This window comes from Dendropsophus ebraccatus, chromosome 12 (assembly GCF_027789765.1).
Source record: "Dendropsophus ebraccatus isolate aDenEbr1 chromosome 12, aDenEbr1.pat, whole genome shotgun sequence".
NCBI lineage: Eukaryota > Metazoa > Chordata > Amphibia > Anura > Hylidae > Dendropsophus > Dendropsophus ebraccatus.
The window spans coordinates 3,740,510-3,760,196 of NC_091465.1; the positions used below are offsets into that span (position 1 = coordinate 3,740,510).

The 19,687-nt window shown below is 47.6% G+C and overlaps 1 protein-coding gene across 1 annotated transcript in view; it reads left to right on the plus strand.

Moving 5' to 3' along the window:
- AJAP1 (adherens junctions associated protein 1) overlaps positions 1–19,687 on the plus strand; it is a 302,246-nt gene that overhangs the window by 106,471 nt on the left and 176,088 nt on the right. Inside the window, exon 2 of the mRNA XM_069947483.1 lies at positions 13,333–14,033. Coding sequence (XP_069803584.1) covers positions 13,333–14,033 — 701 coding nt within the window. The remainder of the gene's footprint in view (positions 1–13,332; positions 14,034–19,687) is intronic.

The following is a 19,687-nucleotide window of genomic DNA, read 5'->3' on the forward strand; positions in this document are numbered from 1 at the left end:
AGGTGGCGCTCTATGTGATGGTCTAGGTGGCACTCTATGTGATGGTCTATGTGATGGTCTAGGTGGCGCTCTATGTGATGCTCTAAGTGATGCTTTAGGTGGCGCTCTATGTGATGGTCTAGGTGGTGCTATATGTGATGGTCTAGGTGGCGCTCTATGTGATGGTCTAGGTGGTGCTATATGTGATGGTCTATGTGATGCTATAGGTGGCGCTCTATGTGATGGTCTATGTGATGGTCTAGGTGGCGCTCTATGTGATGCTATAGGTGGCGCTCTGTGATGCTCTATGTGATGCTATAGGTGGCGCTCTATGTGATGGTCTATGTGATGCTATAGGTGGCGCTCTATGTGATGGTCTATGTGATGCTATAGGTGGCGCTCTATGTGATGGTCTATGTGATGCTATAGGTGGCGCTCTATGTGATGGTCTATGTGATGGTCTAGGTGGCGCTCTATGTGATGGTCTATGTAATGCTCTATGTGATGCTCTATGTGATGCTATAGGTGGCGCTCTATGTGATGCTCTATGTGATGCTCTATGTGATGCTCTATGTGATGGTCTATGTGATGCTTTAGGTGGCGCTCTATGTGATGTCTATGTGATGTCTATGTGATGTCTATGTGATGCTCTATGTGATGGTATAGGTGGCGCTCTATGTGATGGTCTATGTGGCTTTCTATGTGATGGTCTATGTGATGGTCTATGTGATGGTCTATGTGATGCTCTATGTGATGCTCTATGTGATGGTCTATGTCAGGGGTGGGGAACCTCCGGCCCGCGGGCCACATCCGGCCCCTGAGACCTCCCGATGCGGCCCGCAGCTCCCCTGTGATGTGCGCCGCTCTGGAGGAGGAAGGAGCCGGCACACACAGCATCCTCCGGTGTCTGTGACAGCTGCCGGATACAGGAGGATGCTGTCTGTGCCGGCTCCTTCCCCAGCAGAGCAGCGCGTGTCTTCAGTCTCCTGCGGGCCGCGCGCGATGACGTCATTTCATCGTGCGCCGCCTGCAGAAGAAGACCGGCACAGAGGACCTGGGAGAGAAGAGGACATGGGCAGCGTGGGAGCGGAGGTAAGGTGAGTGGGATGGTTATTTTTTTTATTTGTGGGTTAAATAGGCCACCAGGGACATGACTGATGGGGGGGGGGGGGGACAACTAGGCTACCAGGGACATGACTGATGGGGATTAACTAGGCCACCAGGGACATGCCTGATGGGGGTTAACTAGGCCACCAGGGACATGCCTGATGGGGGTTAACTAGACTACAAGGGACATGACTGATGGGGGTTAACTAGACTACAAGGGGCATCACTGGGGGTTAACTACAATAGCAGGGGCATCACTGGGGGTTAACTACAATAGCAGGGGCACTAGGGGAACCATACTTTGCCTTGCCCTGGGTGCTGCAAACCCACATTACTAATTGCCGCGCACGGTATGCGGCCCTCGAATGATTTTTTTAATGCCCGACCGGCCCTCGACATGGAAAAGGTTCCCCACCCCTGGTCTATGTGATGCTCTAGGTGGCTTTCTATGTGATGGTCTAGGTGGCGCTCTATGTGATGCTATAGGTGGCGCTCTATGTGATGGTCTAGGTGGCGCTCTATGTGATGCTATAGGTGGCGCTCTATGTGATGCTATAGGTGGCGCTCTATGTGATGCTATAGGTGGCGCTCTATGTGATGCTCTATGTGATGCTATAGGTGGCGCTCTGTGATGCTCTAGGTAATGGTCTATGTGATGCTCTATGTGATGCTATAGGTGATGGTCTATGTGATGGTCTAGGTGGCGCTCTATGTGATGGTCTATGTGATGGTCTATGTGATGGTCTAGGTGGCGCTCTATGTGATGGTCTATGTGATGGTCTATGTGATGGTCTAGGTGGCGCTCTATGTGATGGTCTATGTGATGGTCTATGTGATGCTCTATGTGAGCTATAGGTGGCGCTCTATGTGATGCTCTATGTGATGCTTTAGGTGGCGCTCTATGTGATTCTCTAGGTGATGGTCTCTGTGATGCTCTATGTGATGCTATAGGTGGCGCTCTATGTAATGCTTTATGTGATGCTCTAGGTGGCGCTCTATGTGATGGTCTATGTCAGGCATGTCCAAACTTTTTTCGAAGAGTGCCAAATTTGATGAAGTGAACATGTGCGAGGGCCGACCATTTTACATGCTATATGCTTTATAACACAGGCAGATAATAGCAAGCTGGATACCTGGGGGGCCGTAAAAGTTCGGAACGCGGGCCGCAAATGGCCCTCCGGCCGGACTTTGGACATGCCTGGTCTATGTGGCGCTCTATGTGATGGTCTATGTGGCGCTCTATGTGATGGTCTATGTGGCGCTCTATGTGATGCTCTATGTGATGCTTTAGGTGGCGCTCTATGTGATGGTCTATGTGATGCTCTTGGTGGCGCTCTATGTGATGCTCTATGTAATGCTATATGTGTTACTCTATGTGATGGTCTATGTGGCGCTCTATGTGATGGTCTATGTGATGCTCTATGTGATGCTCTATGTGATGCTCTTGGTGGCGCTCTATGTGATGCTCTATGTAATGCTTTATGTGTTACTCTATGTGATGCTATATGTGTTACTCTATGTGATGGTCTATGTGATGCTCTATGTAATGCTATATGTGTTACTCTATGTGATGGTCTATGTGGCGCTCTATGTGGCGCTCTATGTGATGGTCTATGTGATGCTCTATGTGATGCTCTAGGTGGTGCTCTATGTGATGGTCTATGTGATGCTATAGGTGGCGCTCTATGTGATGCTCTATGTGATGCTATAGGTGGCGCTCTATGTGATGGTCTATGTGATGTCTATGTGATGCTCTTGGTGGCGCTCTATGTGATGCTCTATGTAATGCTTTATGTGTTACTCTATGTGATGCTATATGTGTTACTCTATGTGATGGTCTATGTGATGCTCTATGTAATGCTATATGTGTTACTCTATGTGATGGTCTATGTGGCGCTCTATGTGGCGCTCTATGTGATGGTCTATGTGATGGTCTATGTGATGCTCTAGGTGGTGCTCTATGTGATGGTCTATGTGATGCTATAGGTGGCGCTCTATGTGATGCTCTATGTGATGCTATAGGTGGCGCTCTATGTGATGGTCTATGTGATGTCTATGTGATGCTATAGGTGGCGCTCTATGTAATGCTCTATGTGATGCTTTAGGTGCCGCTCTATGTATCATCCAGCAATTGCTCAGTTACATAGATTATAATATGAGTCACAGTAATATGGGGGCATGTGGGCGGCTGCTATAGTATTGATGATGATGATGATGGATTTAGGCGAAAGCCTTTTTTTACCTGTTGTGTCACTACTAGGCCATGTTCACGTAATGTATGTTTAGCATAAATCACGGCTGTTGTTGCAATTTGCTCTGTTATAGGGCACTGCAGACAGCACTGTTATGGGGGCACTGCAGGCAGCAATGTTATGGGGGCACTGCAGGCAGCAATGTTATGGGGGCACTGCAGACAGCACTGTTATGGGGGCACTGCAGGCAGCAATGTTATGGGGGCACTGCAGACAGCACTGTTAGGGGGGCACTGCAGACAGCACTGTTATGGGGGCACTGCAGACAGCACTGTTATGGGGCACTGCAGACAGCACTGTTATGGGGCACTGCAGACAGCACTGTTATGGGGGCACTGCAGACAGCACTGTTATGGGGGCACTGCAGACAGCAATGTTATGGGGCACTGCAGACAGCACTGTTATGGGGGCACTGCAGACAGCAATGTTATGGGGCACTGCAGACAGCACTGTTATGGGGGCACTGCAGACAGCAATGTTATGGGGCACTGCAGACAGCACTGTTATGGGACACTGCAGACAGCACTGTTATGGGGGCACTGCAGACAGTACTGTTTATGGGGCACTGCAGACAGCAATGTTATGGGGCACTGCAGACAGCAATGTTATGGGGCACTGCAGACAGTACTGTTATGGGGCACTGCAGACAGCAATGTTATAGGGGCACTGCAGACAGCACTGTTATGGGGGCACTGCAGACAGCAATGTTATGGGGCACTGCAGACAGCAATGTTATGGGGCACTGCACACAGCACTGTTATGGGGGCACTGCACACAGCACTGTTATGGGGGCACTGTGGCCCATACTGATCTGTTATAGAAGGTTCTGCTATGAGAGTCTCCTGTTATGGGGGAAATAATACGTGGGTTGATGTCACTGCATCATGTGCTGTAGGAAAGGTCCCCGCTGTTATAGGAAGAGGATGTTCCCGGATTATATCTTATATGATGATGATGATGGTGATGATGATGAGGTGGAGGAGATGTAGATGACGGCCATACAGTATAATACAGACAGACATGAGCTGTCCCTGATGTCTTCCTCTCGGCTGAGGATGTACAACAGGGAATCAGCGGCCGTTCTGTGACAGTGAGCGGCGGACGGTGAGCGGCGGAGGAGAAGACTCCACTGCACAGAATTCTGCTGTGTAATTAGATGAAATCAGACGCTGCCCGGTCAGAGCGCTCCGCGCCATCACAGTGTATAAAATCAAAAAAGAAGAAAAAGTATGTCATATAAATATGGGTGGCACATCCCAGATAATAAATGATTGTATCTCTCACCAATGAATGCAATAATTCTTTATTGATGTATCAAAAACTACAAGTGCAAGACAAACATCTAAAAACATTTAAAAACAGAGAAAGGTTCTATTGGACTGGGCAAAATAACCTCAGTGCCAGGACACCCCGACTGGTACAAGTGTAATCCCCCTCCCATGAAAACAGATGATATACAAAGGAAAAACAATAAGTAAAATGACCAATAAGAAAAATATGAGAAATATGACTGTAGCTCAATCTATATCTGAGATGGACACAAAGACCAAAATAACTCAAGGAAATAGAAAAAAATGCACATAATAAAGCATAAGAGCAGATATCACCATAGGAGGGAGCCCATGTCGGGGACTGGAAACCCCACGCGTTCCGTCTCTATGCCGAGACTTTCTCAAGGGACCCCCTATAATTCACCCAGCACTATTATAATCTGCCCTGCACTATTAGGCTATGTTCACACTACATGAACAACCGGCCATTCCGTGACGGTCACGGAACGGCTGGTCTTAGCCCGGATCATCCCGGACGGTACTTAAGGGTGATCTTTCCGGCCGCGGAGCTCTGATGCGGGGAAATCAGTGTGCCCCCGCATCAGAGCTTCCCATAGCCCACAGTGAAGCAAGCGGCTGGAGCCGGAGCCGGAGCCGCTCGCTTCACTGTGTGAACTGACAGGTCTTTCCGCAGTCGGAATTCACTGAATTGCGGCCGCAGAAAACTGAAATGTTAGTTTTTTTCCGGCGCCGCACGGGATCCCGGCCGGAGCGTATACGATGTGTGTACGCTCCGGCCGGGATGCCATTGAAAATAGGGCTATGTTACACACCGCAAAACTACAGCCGTAGTTTTACATAGTGTGAACATAGCCTTACAATTCATCCAGCTATTACCCATTACCAGGAGGAATAATCTGGTAAACCCCCCAGATGCCTCAGTCAGTAATTACAGGACCCCCCAGACAGGGGCCCCACCTGATCTGCCCCAGCCCTCCCACCTGCCAACACACATAGGATCACACATAGTATACACTGTATACCCTGCCAGTGTAAGAAGAGATGAGAACAATGAGAGCACACTGCAATATATTGCTGTCCCAGTGAACCCTGCTGGCTATTATCTGACGCTTAAGGGAAAGGAAGTTTGAGATTGTGTATGTGTAAAAGCCAAACACTCATCCCGACATGTCTCACACCTCTGAGCCTCTTCAGGGGTCAGGGGCTAATGGCCCCTCTAAGGGTTTCTTTACATGTAGTACGTAATAATATATTATATGATGACTTGTGGTGCTGCGACATCTCCACTGCTATCTCTATGGAGGTGGTTATAATGGATCCCAGTGACGGGGAAACCATAGAGGGGGGGCAGCACCTGACGGAGGTCGGAGCCCCTTCAGTCAGCTGATAGGTGGGGGCCTGGGAGTCCCACCATGTAACTGTGATATAGAGGGGGGGGGGGGGGGCGTACCATGTAACTGTGATATAGGGGGGGGGGCGTACCATGTAACTGTGATATAGAGGGGGGGGGGGGGTACCATGTAACTGTGATATAGAGGGGGGGGTGTACCATGTAACTGTGATATAGAGGGGGGGGCGTACCATGTAACTGTGATATAGAGGGGGGGGGTGTACCATGTAACTGTGATATAGAGGGGGGGGGTGTACCATGTAACTGTGATATAGAGGAGGGGGGGCGTACCATGTAACTGTGATATAGAGGGGGGGGGGGGTGTACCATGTAACTGTGATATAGAGGGGGGGTGTACCATGTAACTGTGATATAGAGGGGGGGGGGGGTGTACCATGTAACTGTGATATAGAGGGGGGGTGTACCATGTAACTGTGATATAGAGGAGGGGGGGTGTACCATGTAACTGTGATATAGAGGGGGGGGGGGGTGTACCATGTAACTGTGATATAGAGGGGGGGTGTACCATGTAACTGTGATATAGAGGGGGGGGGGGTGTACCATGTAACTGTGATATAGAGGAGGGGGGGGGTGTACCATGTAACTGTGATATAGAGGGGGGGGGGGGCGTACAATGTAACTGTGATATAGAGGGGGGGGGGGGCGTACCATGTAACTGTGATATAGAGGGGGGGTGTACCATGTAACTGTGATATAGAGGGGGGGTGTACCATGTAACTGTGATATAGGGGGGGGGCGTACCATGTAACTGTGATATAGAGGGGGGGTGTACCATGTAACTGTGATATAGAGGGGGGGGGTGTACCATGTAACTGTGATATAGAGGGGGGGGGGTGTACCATGTAACTGTGATATAGAGGGGGGGGGGGGTACCATGTAACTGTGATATAGAGGAGGGGGGGGGTGTACCATGTAACTGTGATATAGAGGGGGGGTGTACCATGTAACTGTGATATAGAGGAGGGGGGTGTACCATGTAACTGTGATATAGAGGGGGGGGGGGGTACCATGTAACTGTGATATAGAGGGGGGGGGGGTACCATGTAACTGATATAGAGGGGGGGGGGTGTACCATGTAACTGTGATATAGAGGGGGGGGTGTACCATGTAACTGTGATATAGAGGGGGGGTGTACCATGTAACTGTGATATAGAGGGGGGGGGGTATACCATGTAACTGTGATATAGAGGGGGGGTGTACCATGTAACTGTGATATAGAGGGGGGGGGGGGTGTACCATGTAACTGTGATATAGAGGGGGGGGTGTACCATGTAACTGTGATATAGAGGGGGGGGGGTGTACTATGTAACTGTGATATAGAGGGGGGGGTACCATGTAACTGTGATATAGAGGGGGGGGTGTACTATGTAACTGTGATATAGAGGGGGGGGTGTACCATGTAACTGTGATATAGAGGGGGGGGGGCGTACCATGTAACTGTGATATAGAGGAGGGGGGCGTACCATGTAACTGTGATATAGAGGGGGGGTACTATGTAACTGTGATATAGAGGAGGGGGGTGTACCATGTAACTGTGATATAGAGGGGGGGGGGCGTACCATGTAACTGTGATATAGAGGAGGGGGGGTGTACCATGTAACTGTGATATAGAGGAGGGGGGCGTACCATGTAACTGTGATATAGAGGAGGGGGGGTGTACCATGTAACTGTGATATAGAGGAGGGGGGCGTACCATGTAACTGTGATATAGAGGGGGGGGGCGTACCATGTAACTGTGATTTAGAGGGGGGGTACCATGTAACTGTGATATAGAGGAGGGGGGCGTACCATGTAACTGTGATATAGAGGGGGGGTACTATGTAACTGTGATATAGAGGAGGGGGTGTACCATGTAACTGTGATATAGAGGAGGGGGGGGGTATACCATGTAACTGTGATAGAGGAGGGGGGGGGCGTACCATGTAACTGTGATATAGAGGGGGGGGGGTGTACCATGTAACTGTGATATAGAGGAGGGGGGCGTACCATGTAACTGTGATATAGAGGGGGGGTACCATGTAACTGTGATATAGAGGGGGGGTACCATGTAACTGTGATATAGAGGGGGGGTACCATGTAACTGTGATATAGAGGGGGGGGGGTGTACCATGTAACTGTGATATAGAGGAGGGGGGGGTGTACCATGTAACTGTGATATAGAGGGGGGGGCGTACCATGTAACTGTGATATAGAGGGGGGGGCGTACCATGTAACTGTGATTTAGAGGGGGGGTACCATGTAACTGTGATATAGAGGGGGGGTACCATGTAACTGTGATATAGAGGGGGGGTACCATGTAACTGTGATATAGAGGGGGGGGGGTGTACCATGTAACTGTGATATAGAGGGGGGGGGGTACCATGTAACTGTGATATAGAGGAGGGGGGGTGTACCATGTAACTGTGATATAGAGGGGGGGGTACCATGTAACTGTGATATAGAGGGGGGGGGTGTACCATGTAACTGTGATATAGAGGGGGGGGTACCATGTAACTGTGATATAGAGGAGGGGGGGGTGTACCATGTAACTGTGATATAGAGGGGGGGGGTGTACCATGTAACTGTGATATAGAGGGGGGGGTACCATGTAACTGTGATATAGAGGGGGGGGGGGTGTACCATGTAACTGTGATATAGAGGGGGGGGTACCATGTAACTGTGATATAGAGGAGGGGGGGCGTACCATGTAACTGTGATATAGAGGGGGGGGGGTGTACCATGTAACTGTGATATAGAGGGGGGTGTACCATGTAACTGTGATATAGAGGAGGGGGGGCGTACCATGTAACTGTGATATAGAGGAGGGGGGGGTGTACCATGTAACTGTGATATAGAGGGGGGGGCGTACCATGTAACTGTGATATAGAGGGGGGGTACTATGTAACTGTGATATAGAGGGGGGGGGGTGTACCATGTAACTGTGATATAGAGGGGGGGGGGGTGTACCATGTAACTGTGATATAGAGGGGGGGGGGTGTACCATGTAACTGTGATATAGAGGGGGGGGGGGTACCATGTAACTGTGATATAGAGGGGGGGGGGGGGTACCATGTAACTGTGATATAGAGGGGGGGGGGGCGTACCATGTAACTGTGATATAGAGGAGGGGGGGCGTACCATGTAACTGTGATATAGAGGAGGGGGGGGTGTACCATGTAACTGTGATATAGAGGGGGGGGCGTACCATGTAACTGTGATATAGAGGGGGGGTACTATGTAACTGTGATATAGAGGGGGGGGGTGTACCATGTAACTGTGATATAGAGGGGGGGGGGGGTGTACCATGTAACTGTGATATAGAGGGGGGGGGGTACCATGTAACTGTGATATAGAGGAGGGGGGGCGTACCATGTAACTGTGATATAGAGGAGGGGGGCGTACCATGTAACTGTGATATAGAGGAGGGGGGGCGTACCATGTAACTGTGATATAGAGGAGGGGGGGCGTACCATGTAACTGTGATATAGAGGAGGGGGGGCGTACCATGTAACTGTGATATAGAGGAGGGGGGGTGTACCATGTAACTGTGATATAGAGGAGGGGGGGTGTACCATGTAACTGTGATATAGAGGGGGGGGGGGTATACCATGTAACTGTGATATAGAGGGGGAGGGGTGTACCATGTAACTGTGATATAGAGGGGGGGGGGGGTATACCATGTAACTGTGATATAGAGGGGGAGGGGTGTACCATGTAACTGTGATATAGAGGGGGGGTACCATGTAACTGTGATATAGAGGGGGAGGGGTGTACCATGTAACTGTGATATAGAGGGGGAGGGGTGTACCATGTAACTGTGATATAGAGGGGGGGTACCATGTAACTGTGATATAGAGGAGGGGTGTGTGTACTATGTAACTGTGATATAGAGGAGGGGGGGGTGTACCATGTAACTGTGATATAGAGGGGGGGGGTGTACCATGTAACTGTGATATAGAGGGGGGGGGGTGTACCATGTGCTGAGCCCAGTATACATAAAGGAGAGATAGAAGCCGCTGTATACTGAAAGGGTTAATAACACTGAGCTGGAAAATAGAGGAATTACAGCCAATGTGCCGAGTGATCAGCGACGATCTGTACATTTGTCCAACGCTAAAAACCGGGGTCTGCGCCAGGAACAAGAATTTCTTGGAAGAGGCTGAAAAAAGTGAGAACGTTACTGAGTGTTCTGTGCAAATATACAACATAGATAGATCCATCATACATAGGGATTACAACATAGATCCATTATACATAGGGATTACAACATAGATCCATCATACATAGGGATTACAACATAGATCCATTATACATAGGGATTACAACATAGATAGATCCATCATACATAGGGATTACAACATAGATAGATATATCCATCATACATAGGGATTACAACATAGATAGATCCATCATACATAGGGATTACAACATAGATCCATCATACATAGGGATTACAACATAGATAGATCCATCATACATAGGGATTACAACATAGATAGATCCATCATACATAGGGATTACAACATAGATAGATCCATCATACATAGGGATTACAACATAGATCCATCATACATAGGGATTACAACATAGATCCATCATACATAGGGATTACAACATAGATGCATCATACATAGGGATTACAACATAGATAGATATATCCATCATACATAGGGATTACAACATAGATAGATCCATCATACATAGGGATTACAACATAGATCCATCATACATAGGGATTACAACATAGATCCATCATACATAGGGATTACAACATAGATAGATCCATCATACATAGGGATTACAACATAGATAGATCCATCATACATAGGGATTACAACATAGATCCATCATACATAGGGATTACAACATAGATCCATCATACATAGGGATTACAACATAGATCCATCATACATAGGGATTACAACATAGATCCATCATACATAGGGATTACAACATAGATCCATCATACATAGGGATTACAACATAGATCCATCATACATAGGGATTACAACATAGATCCATCATACATAGGGATTACAACATAGATCCATCATACATAGGGATTACAACATAGATAGATCCATCATACATAGGGATTACAACATAGATAGATCCATCATACATAGGGATTACAACATAGATAGATCCATCATACATAGGGATTACAACATAGATAGATCCATCATACATAGGGATTACACTGCTCAACACATTATCAAAAATTGTTTGATTCAGAAATAAAATGATCCATTTCTTAAAAAAATGTGAATTGTCTCTAGTTTCTCTGATATGGGAGAGTTCTCATCTTACTGTGAATTGTATAGAATCCAGTATAATAGCCGACAGATTTATTACTTCTGCATCATAAGGAAGCTCCTGAAATATATTCATAGGAAACTTAGTTCTATCTGAAATCATCTACAATTTACGTCCGAGAATTGTTACAAATTAATTCTGTTTATTGACCTCTGGAATGTCGCTCCTTATTCAATGGCTTTTGTATTCATACATGGGATTGTCTCAGATAACCGTCCAATAGTAATCTGCAAGCATTGATGGCTTCCATCTACCCCAATACCTTAGGCTAGGTTCACACTGCGTTTTTGCAATCCGTTTTTTTTTTCAATTTAAAAAAAAAACAAAAAAAAACGATGAAAAACAGTTGCATTTGTGTACATCCTTTTGATCCGTTTTTCAATTGACTTCCATTATTTAAAAAAATGGATCAAAATGAATTTTATTTTTGAATGGAAGTCAATGAAAAAGCAGATCAAAACGGATGCACACAAAAGCATCTGTTTTTTTCATCCGTTTTTCGCAAAAAAAACTGATGGAAAACACGGATAGCAAAAACGCAGTGTGAACCTAGCCTTATACCATAACTATTGGTCATTCTGAGATGATGCAATATTCCAGTTGATGATGCAAACTTTTCCTAGTATTGTATCACAGGCTGTGAGAAGTATAGAAAGTGCGTCTATATCTCGAAAATTAGAGCCAATTTCAAAATTCCATCAACAACTTCTTGTTGTTTGTAGTTCAGTAGAGATGTAGCAGAGGGGAATTTGTTGTGTCGCACCGTTCATGGCCACAGGACTGCAGGTAACCTACAGGATGACAAAGGAAACCGATAAATGACAAACACAACTCTGCTACATCGGTAAGTCCGGACCGTCACAAGATCGGAGCGATGAGGGGCAATATCCGATTACTGTGGTCATTGTGGCTGGGAGAAGCCTCCTTAGATGTCATCTCCTCATTGTCTCTGTAAGGCTCCCCGCTGCTCTGATAGGCAGACTCACCCGTCCATGACATCGGGAATTCTCCTCCTAGCTTTTCCCATTTCACGCACCTTAAGAATAGAAATTCTCAGCTCTCCGGTTTCCTTTCGTAGACAAAGTGTTAAAATTGTTATTTGTGAATATTTCGCGCCTGGACTGTAGATGAGAGAACTGAGACAATAAATGGATTCTGCAGCTTTGAAAAATAAAACTATAACATGCCCCAGCATGACGGGCAGATCAAAGACGGCGGCGAGATGGCGGAGGAGGCAGCGGCGGCGGCTGAGTGCAGTGTTCTGCTCTGACAATAGACGCCACCAAACGCCACTCTGTCGCTTTGTCAGGGGCTCCTCTTTCTCTTAGATATAGATTGTTCCTCAGAATAATTTATATTAATTGTTTCTTTAATATTTATATTCATTGTTTCCATAATAATTCTATTCATTGTTACTCTTTAATCTCCTCTTTTAGCATATCCATTCTTCTTTTACTCGTCACTTAGTCACTAGTGCTGAGCGGAGTTGCCAAACTGTTCAGGTTCTACAACGTTCTCTGAAACCAAACACTCGCCATAACACGTTGGGTTATTGTAGTGACAGTTCTATTCCTCTACTTATCTAAGGGAAAGGTGAGGCTGGACACCATGCCACTATATTCCCACCACAGCCACCAGGGGGCGACATGTAGCATAAATAACTCCCAATACAGCGTCACAATATCCTGTCTATTACTTATCATGTCAGGATGTGTCACACCAAGAGGTCAGTGAGAAGGAGACGTCTGTCAGTCATACCGGAGCACAACGGAGGTCGCGTTTCTTTGCACTTATTCTTTGCAAAAGTTGATTTCATTTTCTGGTTTAATTTTAGGAAGCGATGTTCCCCTCTCTTGTGTAATGTTCTACAACATGACGCTACATCGCTTTCATTACACCGTATGAAATATTTAGATGATGTTCTATAGGGAGCTGCTCAATGACTAATGATCCACTAATAGGGAGTTTTCCTAACATGTCTTCTCTCTGTCTGCAGATCAGGCCCTCCCATAGGAAGCCATGCTTGGATATTGATAGCCATTTTTCAACTAGCCATGGATTTCATTATTTGCGAATCAGGACCGCCAAGTACTGCATACAAATACCTACAAAGACCATCACTAGAACGTAGGATACATCACACATCGCTATGGAGCCCAAAGGGGAGGCCGAAGCCGAGAAGTCAGAGATATTTACAGAGTCCGTTTACAAATTTTGAACAGATATATCTTAAAGACAATGGGGACCATATGTTTAGTAGAATGGTGCCATTACGGGACTCTTCCAGAGCAAGAACAGCCTCCTCCACACAGGGAGTAAGAGACTCACTTAAAAGGAATAAAAGACAGGTCCAAAGGAGAAGTTGGAATATTAGACCATTTTTGGACGGTGAAAGTCAGCCAACCACAATATCGGAATTTATTTTATGGGGACCGACGGGAGACGATGACTTTGTGGAGTCCAGCACAATCCCTGGGATTTATGAGACCACCAGAACCTCTACATCACAAGGAAGGACGACATTGCTGGGAACAACGACGTCCACCACAGCTTCCACGACCACACAGAATAAGGAGATGACTTCTCAAAACCCAGGGGGGCATCGGGGCAAAAAGCCCCCCGGGAGGATTAGCACAACAGAACCTTTTCCAGGCAATGGGAAAGCTGCAAGACCGAAGATACCCAATGAAACCTCAGGTAGGTTACACGACACAATGTAAGAATCAATGTGTATGGTCCAAACACTGTACGGGCTGTAGGCGTTGTATATGGACCCAAGCAGGTGTCAGAGCGGGTTCAGATCCTCCATTTACAGGTCCGTGATGGTGCGAGTGTGAGTGTGAGTGCTGAGCTCACCGTGACATCATTGATTAGTTTGGGATTTCCCCCGATATTGATGCTGGTCCCCCTATGGGTTTCTATGTGCTCTTCGGCAGGTCTTCCACGTTTCAGCGTGTGCTGTTATTTTTGGTTATTCAGGATAAATCTCGTAGATGGGAGATGATAATGTGAACACGGATATACCGCATTGAGTCGCCCCAGGCTCCCATTATGTGACAATCCGTGAACCCCGTTCACACTGATAGCAAATCAGAATTATTTTGTGCCACACAAAGAAGTGATATTCAGCAGGTAACATTTCCTGAGAACATCAAAGCCGCCATTACTCTTCTGCTCCTGTCCAGATTAGGTTTATATAAGAGAGAAGTCAAAGGGACGGTGTCAGAAGAGATTGCTTGTGTGTAGTTAAATGCCAGCTGGTATTATAAGGGACATGGAGGAGATGGGCACCAATCCGCCACTCGCCCACCTCTATGCAGAGTGGGAGCTTTGTACTTTCTTGTCTATAACTTAAAGGGCATCTGTCAGCGAGAAGCGACGCTGTGTCTGAGGATACCAGTTATTGGCTATAAGAGCACCGCTATACCCCGGCCCCAAGCTCTATCAGGAAACCAATGGCAGTACCGGTGCCAAGCCTGCCCCTGGGTTATATGTGACTCCATTGTAGTGGATGTGAATGAGCTGCAGTAACACATACAACCTGTGGACAGGTGTGGAGCTGTTATAGGAGACAGAAGCCATATTGTTCTCATTGTGAGCAACAATAGGAAACACTAAGATCATTCTGCATGTTGAGCACTTACACTCAGTCTCCATAGGTGGCACCATTTTCAAGCTACCTTTAAATCAGCTTTTCTCCCTTTAACCATCTCCTACATTGTGTAGGTCGGGGTTCTTAAATACAGATGAGTGGCAAACAGAGCTGGGGGGGGGGGTGCAACCAAGCTCCCTCAGTACCTTAGCGCACAATCTGTACCACCCAGCTGCTCAGAGTAGACGGCTGATACTCGCACGGTGAGGCGGCATTTACACCAAGTGCCTCCATAATTCTTGCACAATTTTTTGCTTAAAACAACTTGGCTAAAGAACGATGCTAGTGTAGCAGTGGAGCACAAAGCGCAATAGAGACTTACAGGCCATTCATTCTTCTCTGGGAATTCTGGGAAAATTAATATGCAGATCAGCTCCCTGATGCCGCCCTATGGAGGTAGCTGTTCCGTCAAGTCAGTGCCAACTTTACGAAGCTTTAGAGTGTGACTGAGGATTTATGAGCCGAACCAGATGTGGACGTGTTCCAATATGTAGAGAAGCCTTTCGTGGTTCTGTGAACGTCACATTGCCGATCTATGGGCACAACATGGGAGCCCCAACCCAGAAGCTTGCTGGGATCCCTCAGGACTCTCTACACTCGTTTCATATGCCTTAGGGGCCGATTCGGCCGATTATCGCTCGGTGGAATAGAGAAAACGATCAGCCGATGATTGTGTCATCGGCTGATCGTTTATTTAGGGCCAGACCTAAAATCATCGGTCCCCCACCACGCATCATTACGGTGGAATAGCGGTGCGTGGCGGGCGACCGTCGATTTGAGAAGCAGCATACATTACCTGGCAGGACTTCTCCTCCGCTCCGTCTTCCTCCCCGGGTCCCACGGCACAGCATCAGCAGCTCCGGAGCGGCCTGACTGAGCTGTCAGACCGCTCAGCCAATCACAGGCCAGGAGTTGATGCTGCGCCGCGGGACCCGGGGAGGAATACGGAGCGGAGGAGAAGTCCTGCCAGGTAATGTATGGTGCAAGGGCTGCAAGGACATCGGTAACAATGTCCCTGCAGCCCTCGCTCAACGATCATGGGGCCGTGGAATAGGCCCAGTAAACGAGCGCTTATCTAGCAGATCGACGCTTGTTTACATCGTTGATCGGGCCCCCATTGGCCCCTGGAATAGGATCCTTAGACTTAAAGACCCCAGTGACCACCTGCTCCTGTATTTTCTTAGTCTAATACATTGCATTTTTGCATAAGACCATAAAGGGTGTGGAGACTTTTGCAGCCGCTTTATTGTTTCAGTGCATTACAATATAACTGAATCAACTCTTCAGATAGTGTCCATTGAAACTCCTGCAGGTTTCTACCATATGTGTGTCCACCATGGTTACAGACTACAAACAAACCTGTCGGATCCTATAGTACAGCTGTGGCAGAACTACAATTCCCATCATGCCTGGTAAGCCCAAGCTAAAACTCTGGTGGGCTGAAGGTTCCTCATCCCTGCTGTAGTCATACATTCAGTAAATCAGCTAGAACAGAGAGCGACTGCAGGATCAGACTACAGTGAGCTTGTTTGTAGTCTGTAACCATGGAGACACTGAATACTGTATATTATATTACTAGCACATTGTCTTGTTCTTTTTTCCTTCGCATTTGTTGCACATCACCCAGAATTCCCAGCACGGGTCTCCTTGTAGAATAATCTCATGGCTTCAGGCCGTGTTCCATCCAGTCCTTCATCTTCTTGTTTACTTATTACGTCTGATCTGGTATAATATACAATGAATCCTGCCTGGATAGGAGTTTGGGGTCTGCAGGAGAGATCTTTGGGCTGTGGTTAAAGTCCCGGCGCTTTGAAGCTTTATCAAAGAAATGCTAATCCGTATTACCCGTAATTTAAGAGATTTATTAATGATGCACGTCCGATATCTAAGCTGAATGAAACTTCATCAGAGATCCCGGCGGATCATTCTGCATATAATGTACGCTCACCGCACGGCCACAGAGTCGTTAGATGGCAGCAGATGGATTAGTATCTTTGTATATACTTTGCTGGAGTTATTGAGTCTTTTGTTAGAATTCAGCGATTTGACCATTTATGGGGATGGGACCCGCATGGTTACTATACAGGAGGAGCACACAGCTGCTGGGGTGCTGCTAAAGAAGCGGGGCACAACCTCTATTACTGTATCTCCATGGTAACAGACTACAAAGACACCCTGTGAGTAGTCTGATTCCAGAGTCATGTGACTATGTAGTAAACAGAGGGGATCAGGGAGTGAAGAAACACATGACGTCCGGATCAGACACCTCCAATAATCAGATACACATATATCTGCATGGGAGCTGGAGTCACAATGTTTAGTTGTTATCACGACTTAATCACGATAGATCATTATATTATATATCATATCGATATTTGCAGAGTTGCTTCAGTTTATACTTCATCAATTTAAAATATAAAATAATGGTTGTAAAGGCGGAAGCATCCTTATTATTATCATTCTGCCGCTTCCCTCGCCCTCCTCCGCCCAGTTAGTACCAGTCACCTGCAGTACCAGTCAGTGCCAGTCACCTGCAGTACCAGTAATTACCAGTCACCTGCAGTACCAGTCAGTGCCAGTCACCTGCAGTACCAGTAATTACCAGTCACCTGCAGTACCAGTCAGTGCCAGTCACCTGCAGTACCAGTAATTACCAGTCACCTGCAGTACCAGTCAGTGCCAGTCACCTGCAGTACCAGTCAGTGCCAGTCACCTGCAGTACCAGTAATTACCAGTCACCTGCAGTACCAGTTAGTACCAGTCACCTGCAGTACCAGTCAGTGCCAGTCACCTGCAGTACCAGTAATTACCAGTCACCTGCAGTACCAGTCAGTGCCAGTCACCTGCAGTACCAGTAATTACCAGTCACCTGCAGTACCAGTCAGTGCCAGTCACCTGCAGTACCAGTAATTACCAGTCACCTGCAGTACCAGTCAGTGCCAGTCACCTGCAGTACCAGTAATTACCAGTCACCTGCAGTACCAGTAATTACCAGTCACCTGCAGTACCAGTAAGTACCAGTCGCCTGCAGTACCAGTCAATACCAGTCACCTGCAGTACCAGTTAGTACCATTCACCTGCAGTACCAGTCAGTGCCAGTCACCTGCAGTACCAGTAAGTACCAGTCACCCGCAGTACCAGTAAGTACCAGTCACCTGCAGTACCAGTCACCTGCAGTATCAGTCAGTACCAGTCACCTATAGTACCAGTAAGTACCAGTCACCTGCAGTACCAGTAATTACCAGTCACCTGCAGGACCAGTCAGTGCTAGTCACCTGCAGTACCAGTCAGTACCAGTCACCTGCAGTACCAGTAAGTACCAGTCACCTGCAGTACCAGTCACCTGCAGTATCAGTCAGTACCAGTCACCTATAGTACCAGTAATTACCAGTCACCTGCAGTACCAGCCAGTACCAGTCACCTGCAGTACCAGTTAGTACCAGTCACCTGCAGTACCAGTCAGTACCAGTCACCTGCAGTACCAGTATATACCAGTCACCTGCAGTACCAGTAATTACCAGTCACCTGCAGTACCAGTCAGTGCCAGTCACCTGCAGTACCAGTCAGTACCAGTCACCTATAGTACCAGTAAGTACCAGTCACCTGCAGTACCAGCCAGTACCAGTCACCTGCAGTACCAGTCAGTACCAGTCACCTGCAGTACCAGTCAGTACCAGTCACCTGCAGTACCAGCCAGTACCAGTCACCTGCAGTACCAGCCAGTACCAGTCACCTGCAGTACCAGCCAGTACCAGTCACCTGCAGTACCAGTAATTACCAGTCACCTGCAGTACCAGCCAGTACCAGTCACCTGCAGTACCAGTCAGTACCAGTCACCTGCAGTACCAGTATATACCAGTCACCTGCAGTACCAGTAATTACCAGTCACCTGCAGTACCAGTCAGTGCCAGTCACCTGCAGTACCAGTCAGTACCAGTCACCTATAGTACCAGTAAGTACCAGTCACCTGCAGTACCAGCCAGTACCAGTCACCTGCAGTACCAGTCAGTGCCAGTCACCTGCAGTATCAGTCAGTACCAGTCACCTATAGTACCAGTTAGTACCAGTCACCTGCAGTACCAGCCAGTACCAGTCACCTGCAGTACCAGCCAGTACTAGTCACCTGCAGTATCAGTCAGTACCAGTCACCTGCAGTATCAGTCAGTACCAGTCACCTGCAGTACCAGCCAGTACCAGTCACCTGCAGTACCAGTCAGTACCAGTCACCTGCAGTACCAGTAAGTACCAGTCACCTGCAGTACCAGTAATTACCAGTCACCTGCAGTACCAGCCAGTACCAGTCACCTGCAGTACCAGCCAGTACCAGTCACCTGCAGTACCAGCCAGTACCAGTCACCTGCAGTACCAGTAATTACCAGTCACCTGCAGTACCAGCCAGTACCAGTCACCTGCAGTACCAGTCAGTACCAGTCACCTGCAGTACCAGTATATACCAGTCACCTGCAGTACCAGTAATTACCAGTCACCTGCAGTACCAGTCAGTGCCAGTCACCTGCAGTACCAGTCAGTACCAGTCACCTATAGTACCAGTAAGTACCAGTCACCTGCAGTACCAGCCAGTACCAGTCACCTGCAGTACCAGTCAGTGCCAGTCACCTGCAGTATCAGTCAGTACCAGTCACCTATAGTACCAGTTAGTACCAGTCACCTGCAGTACCAGCCAGTACCAGTCACCTGC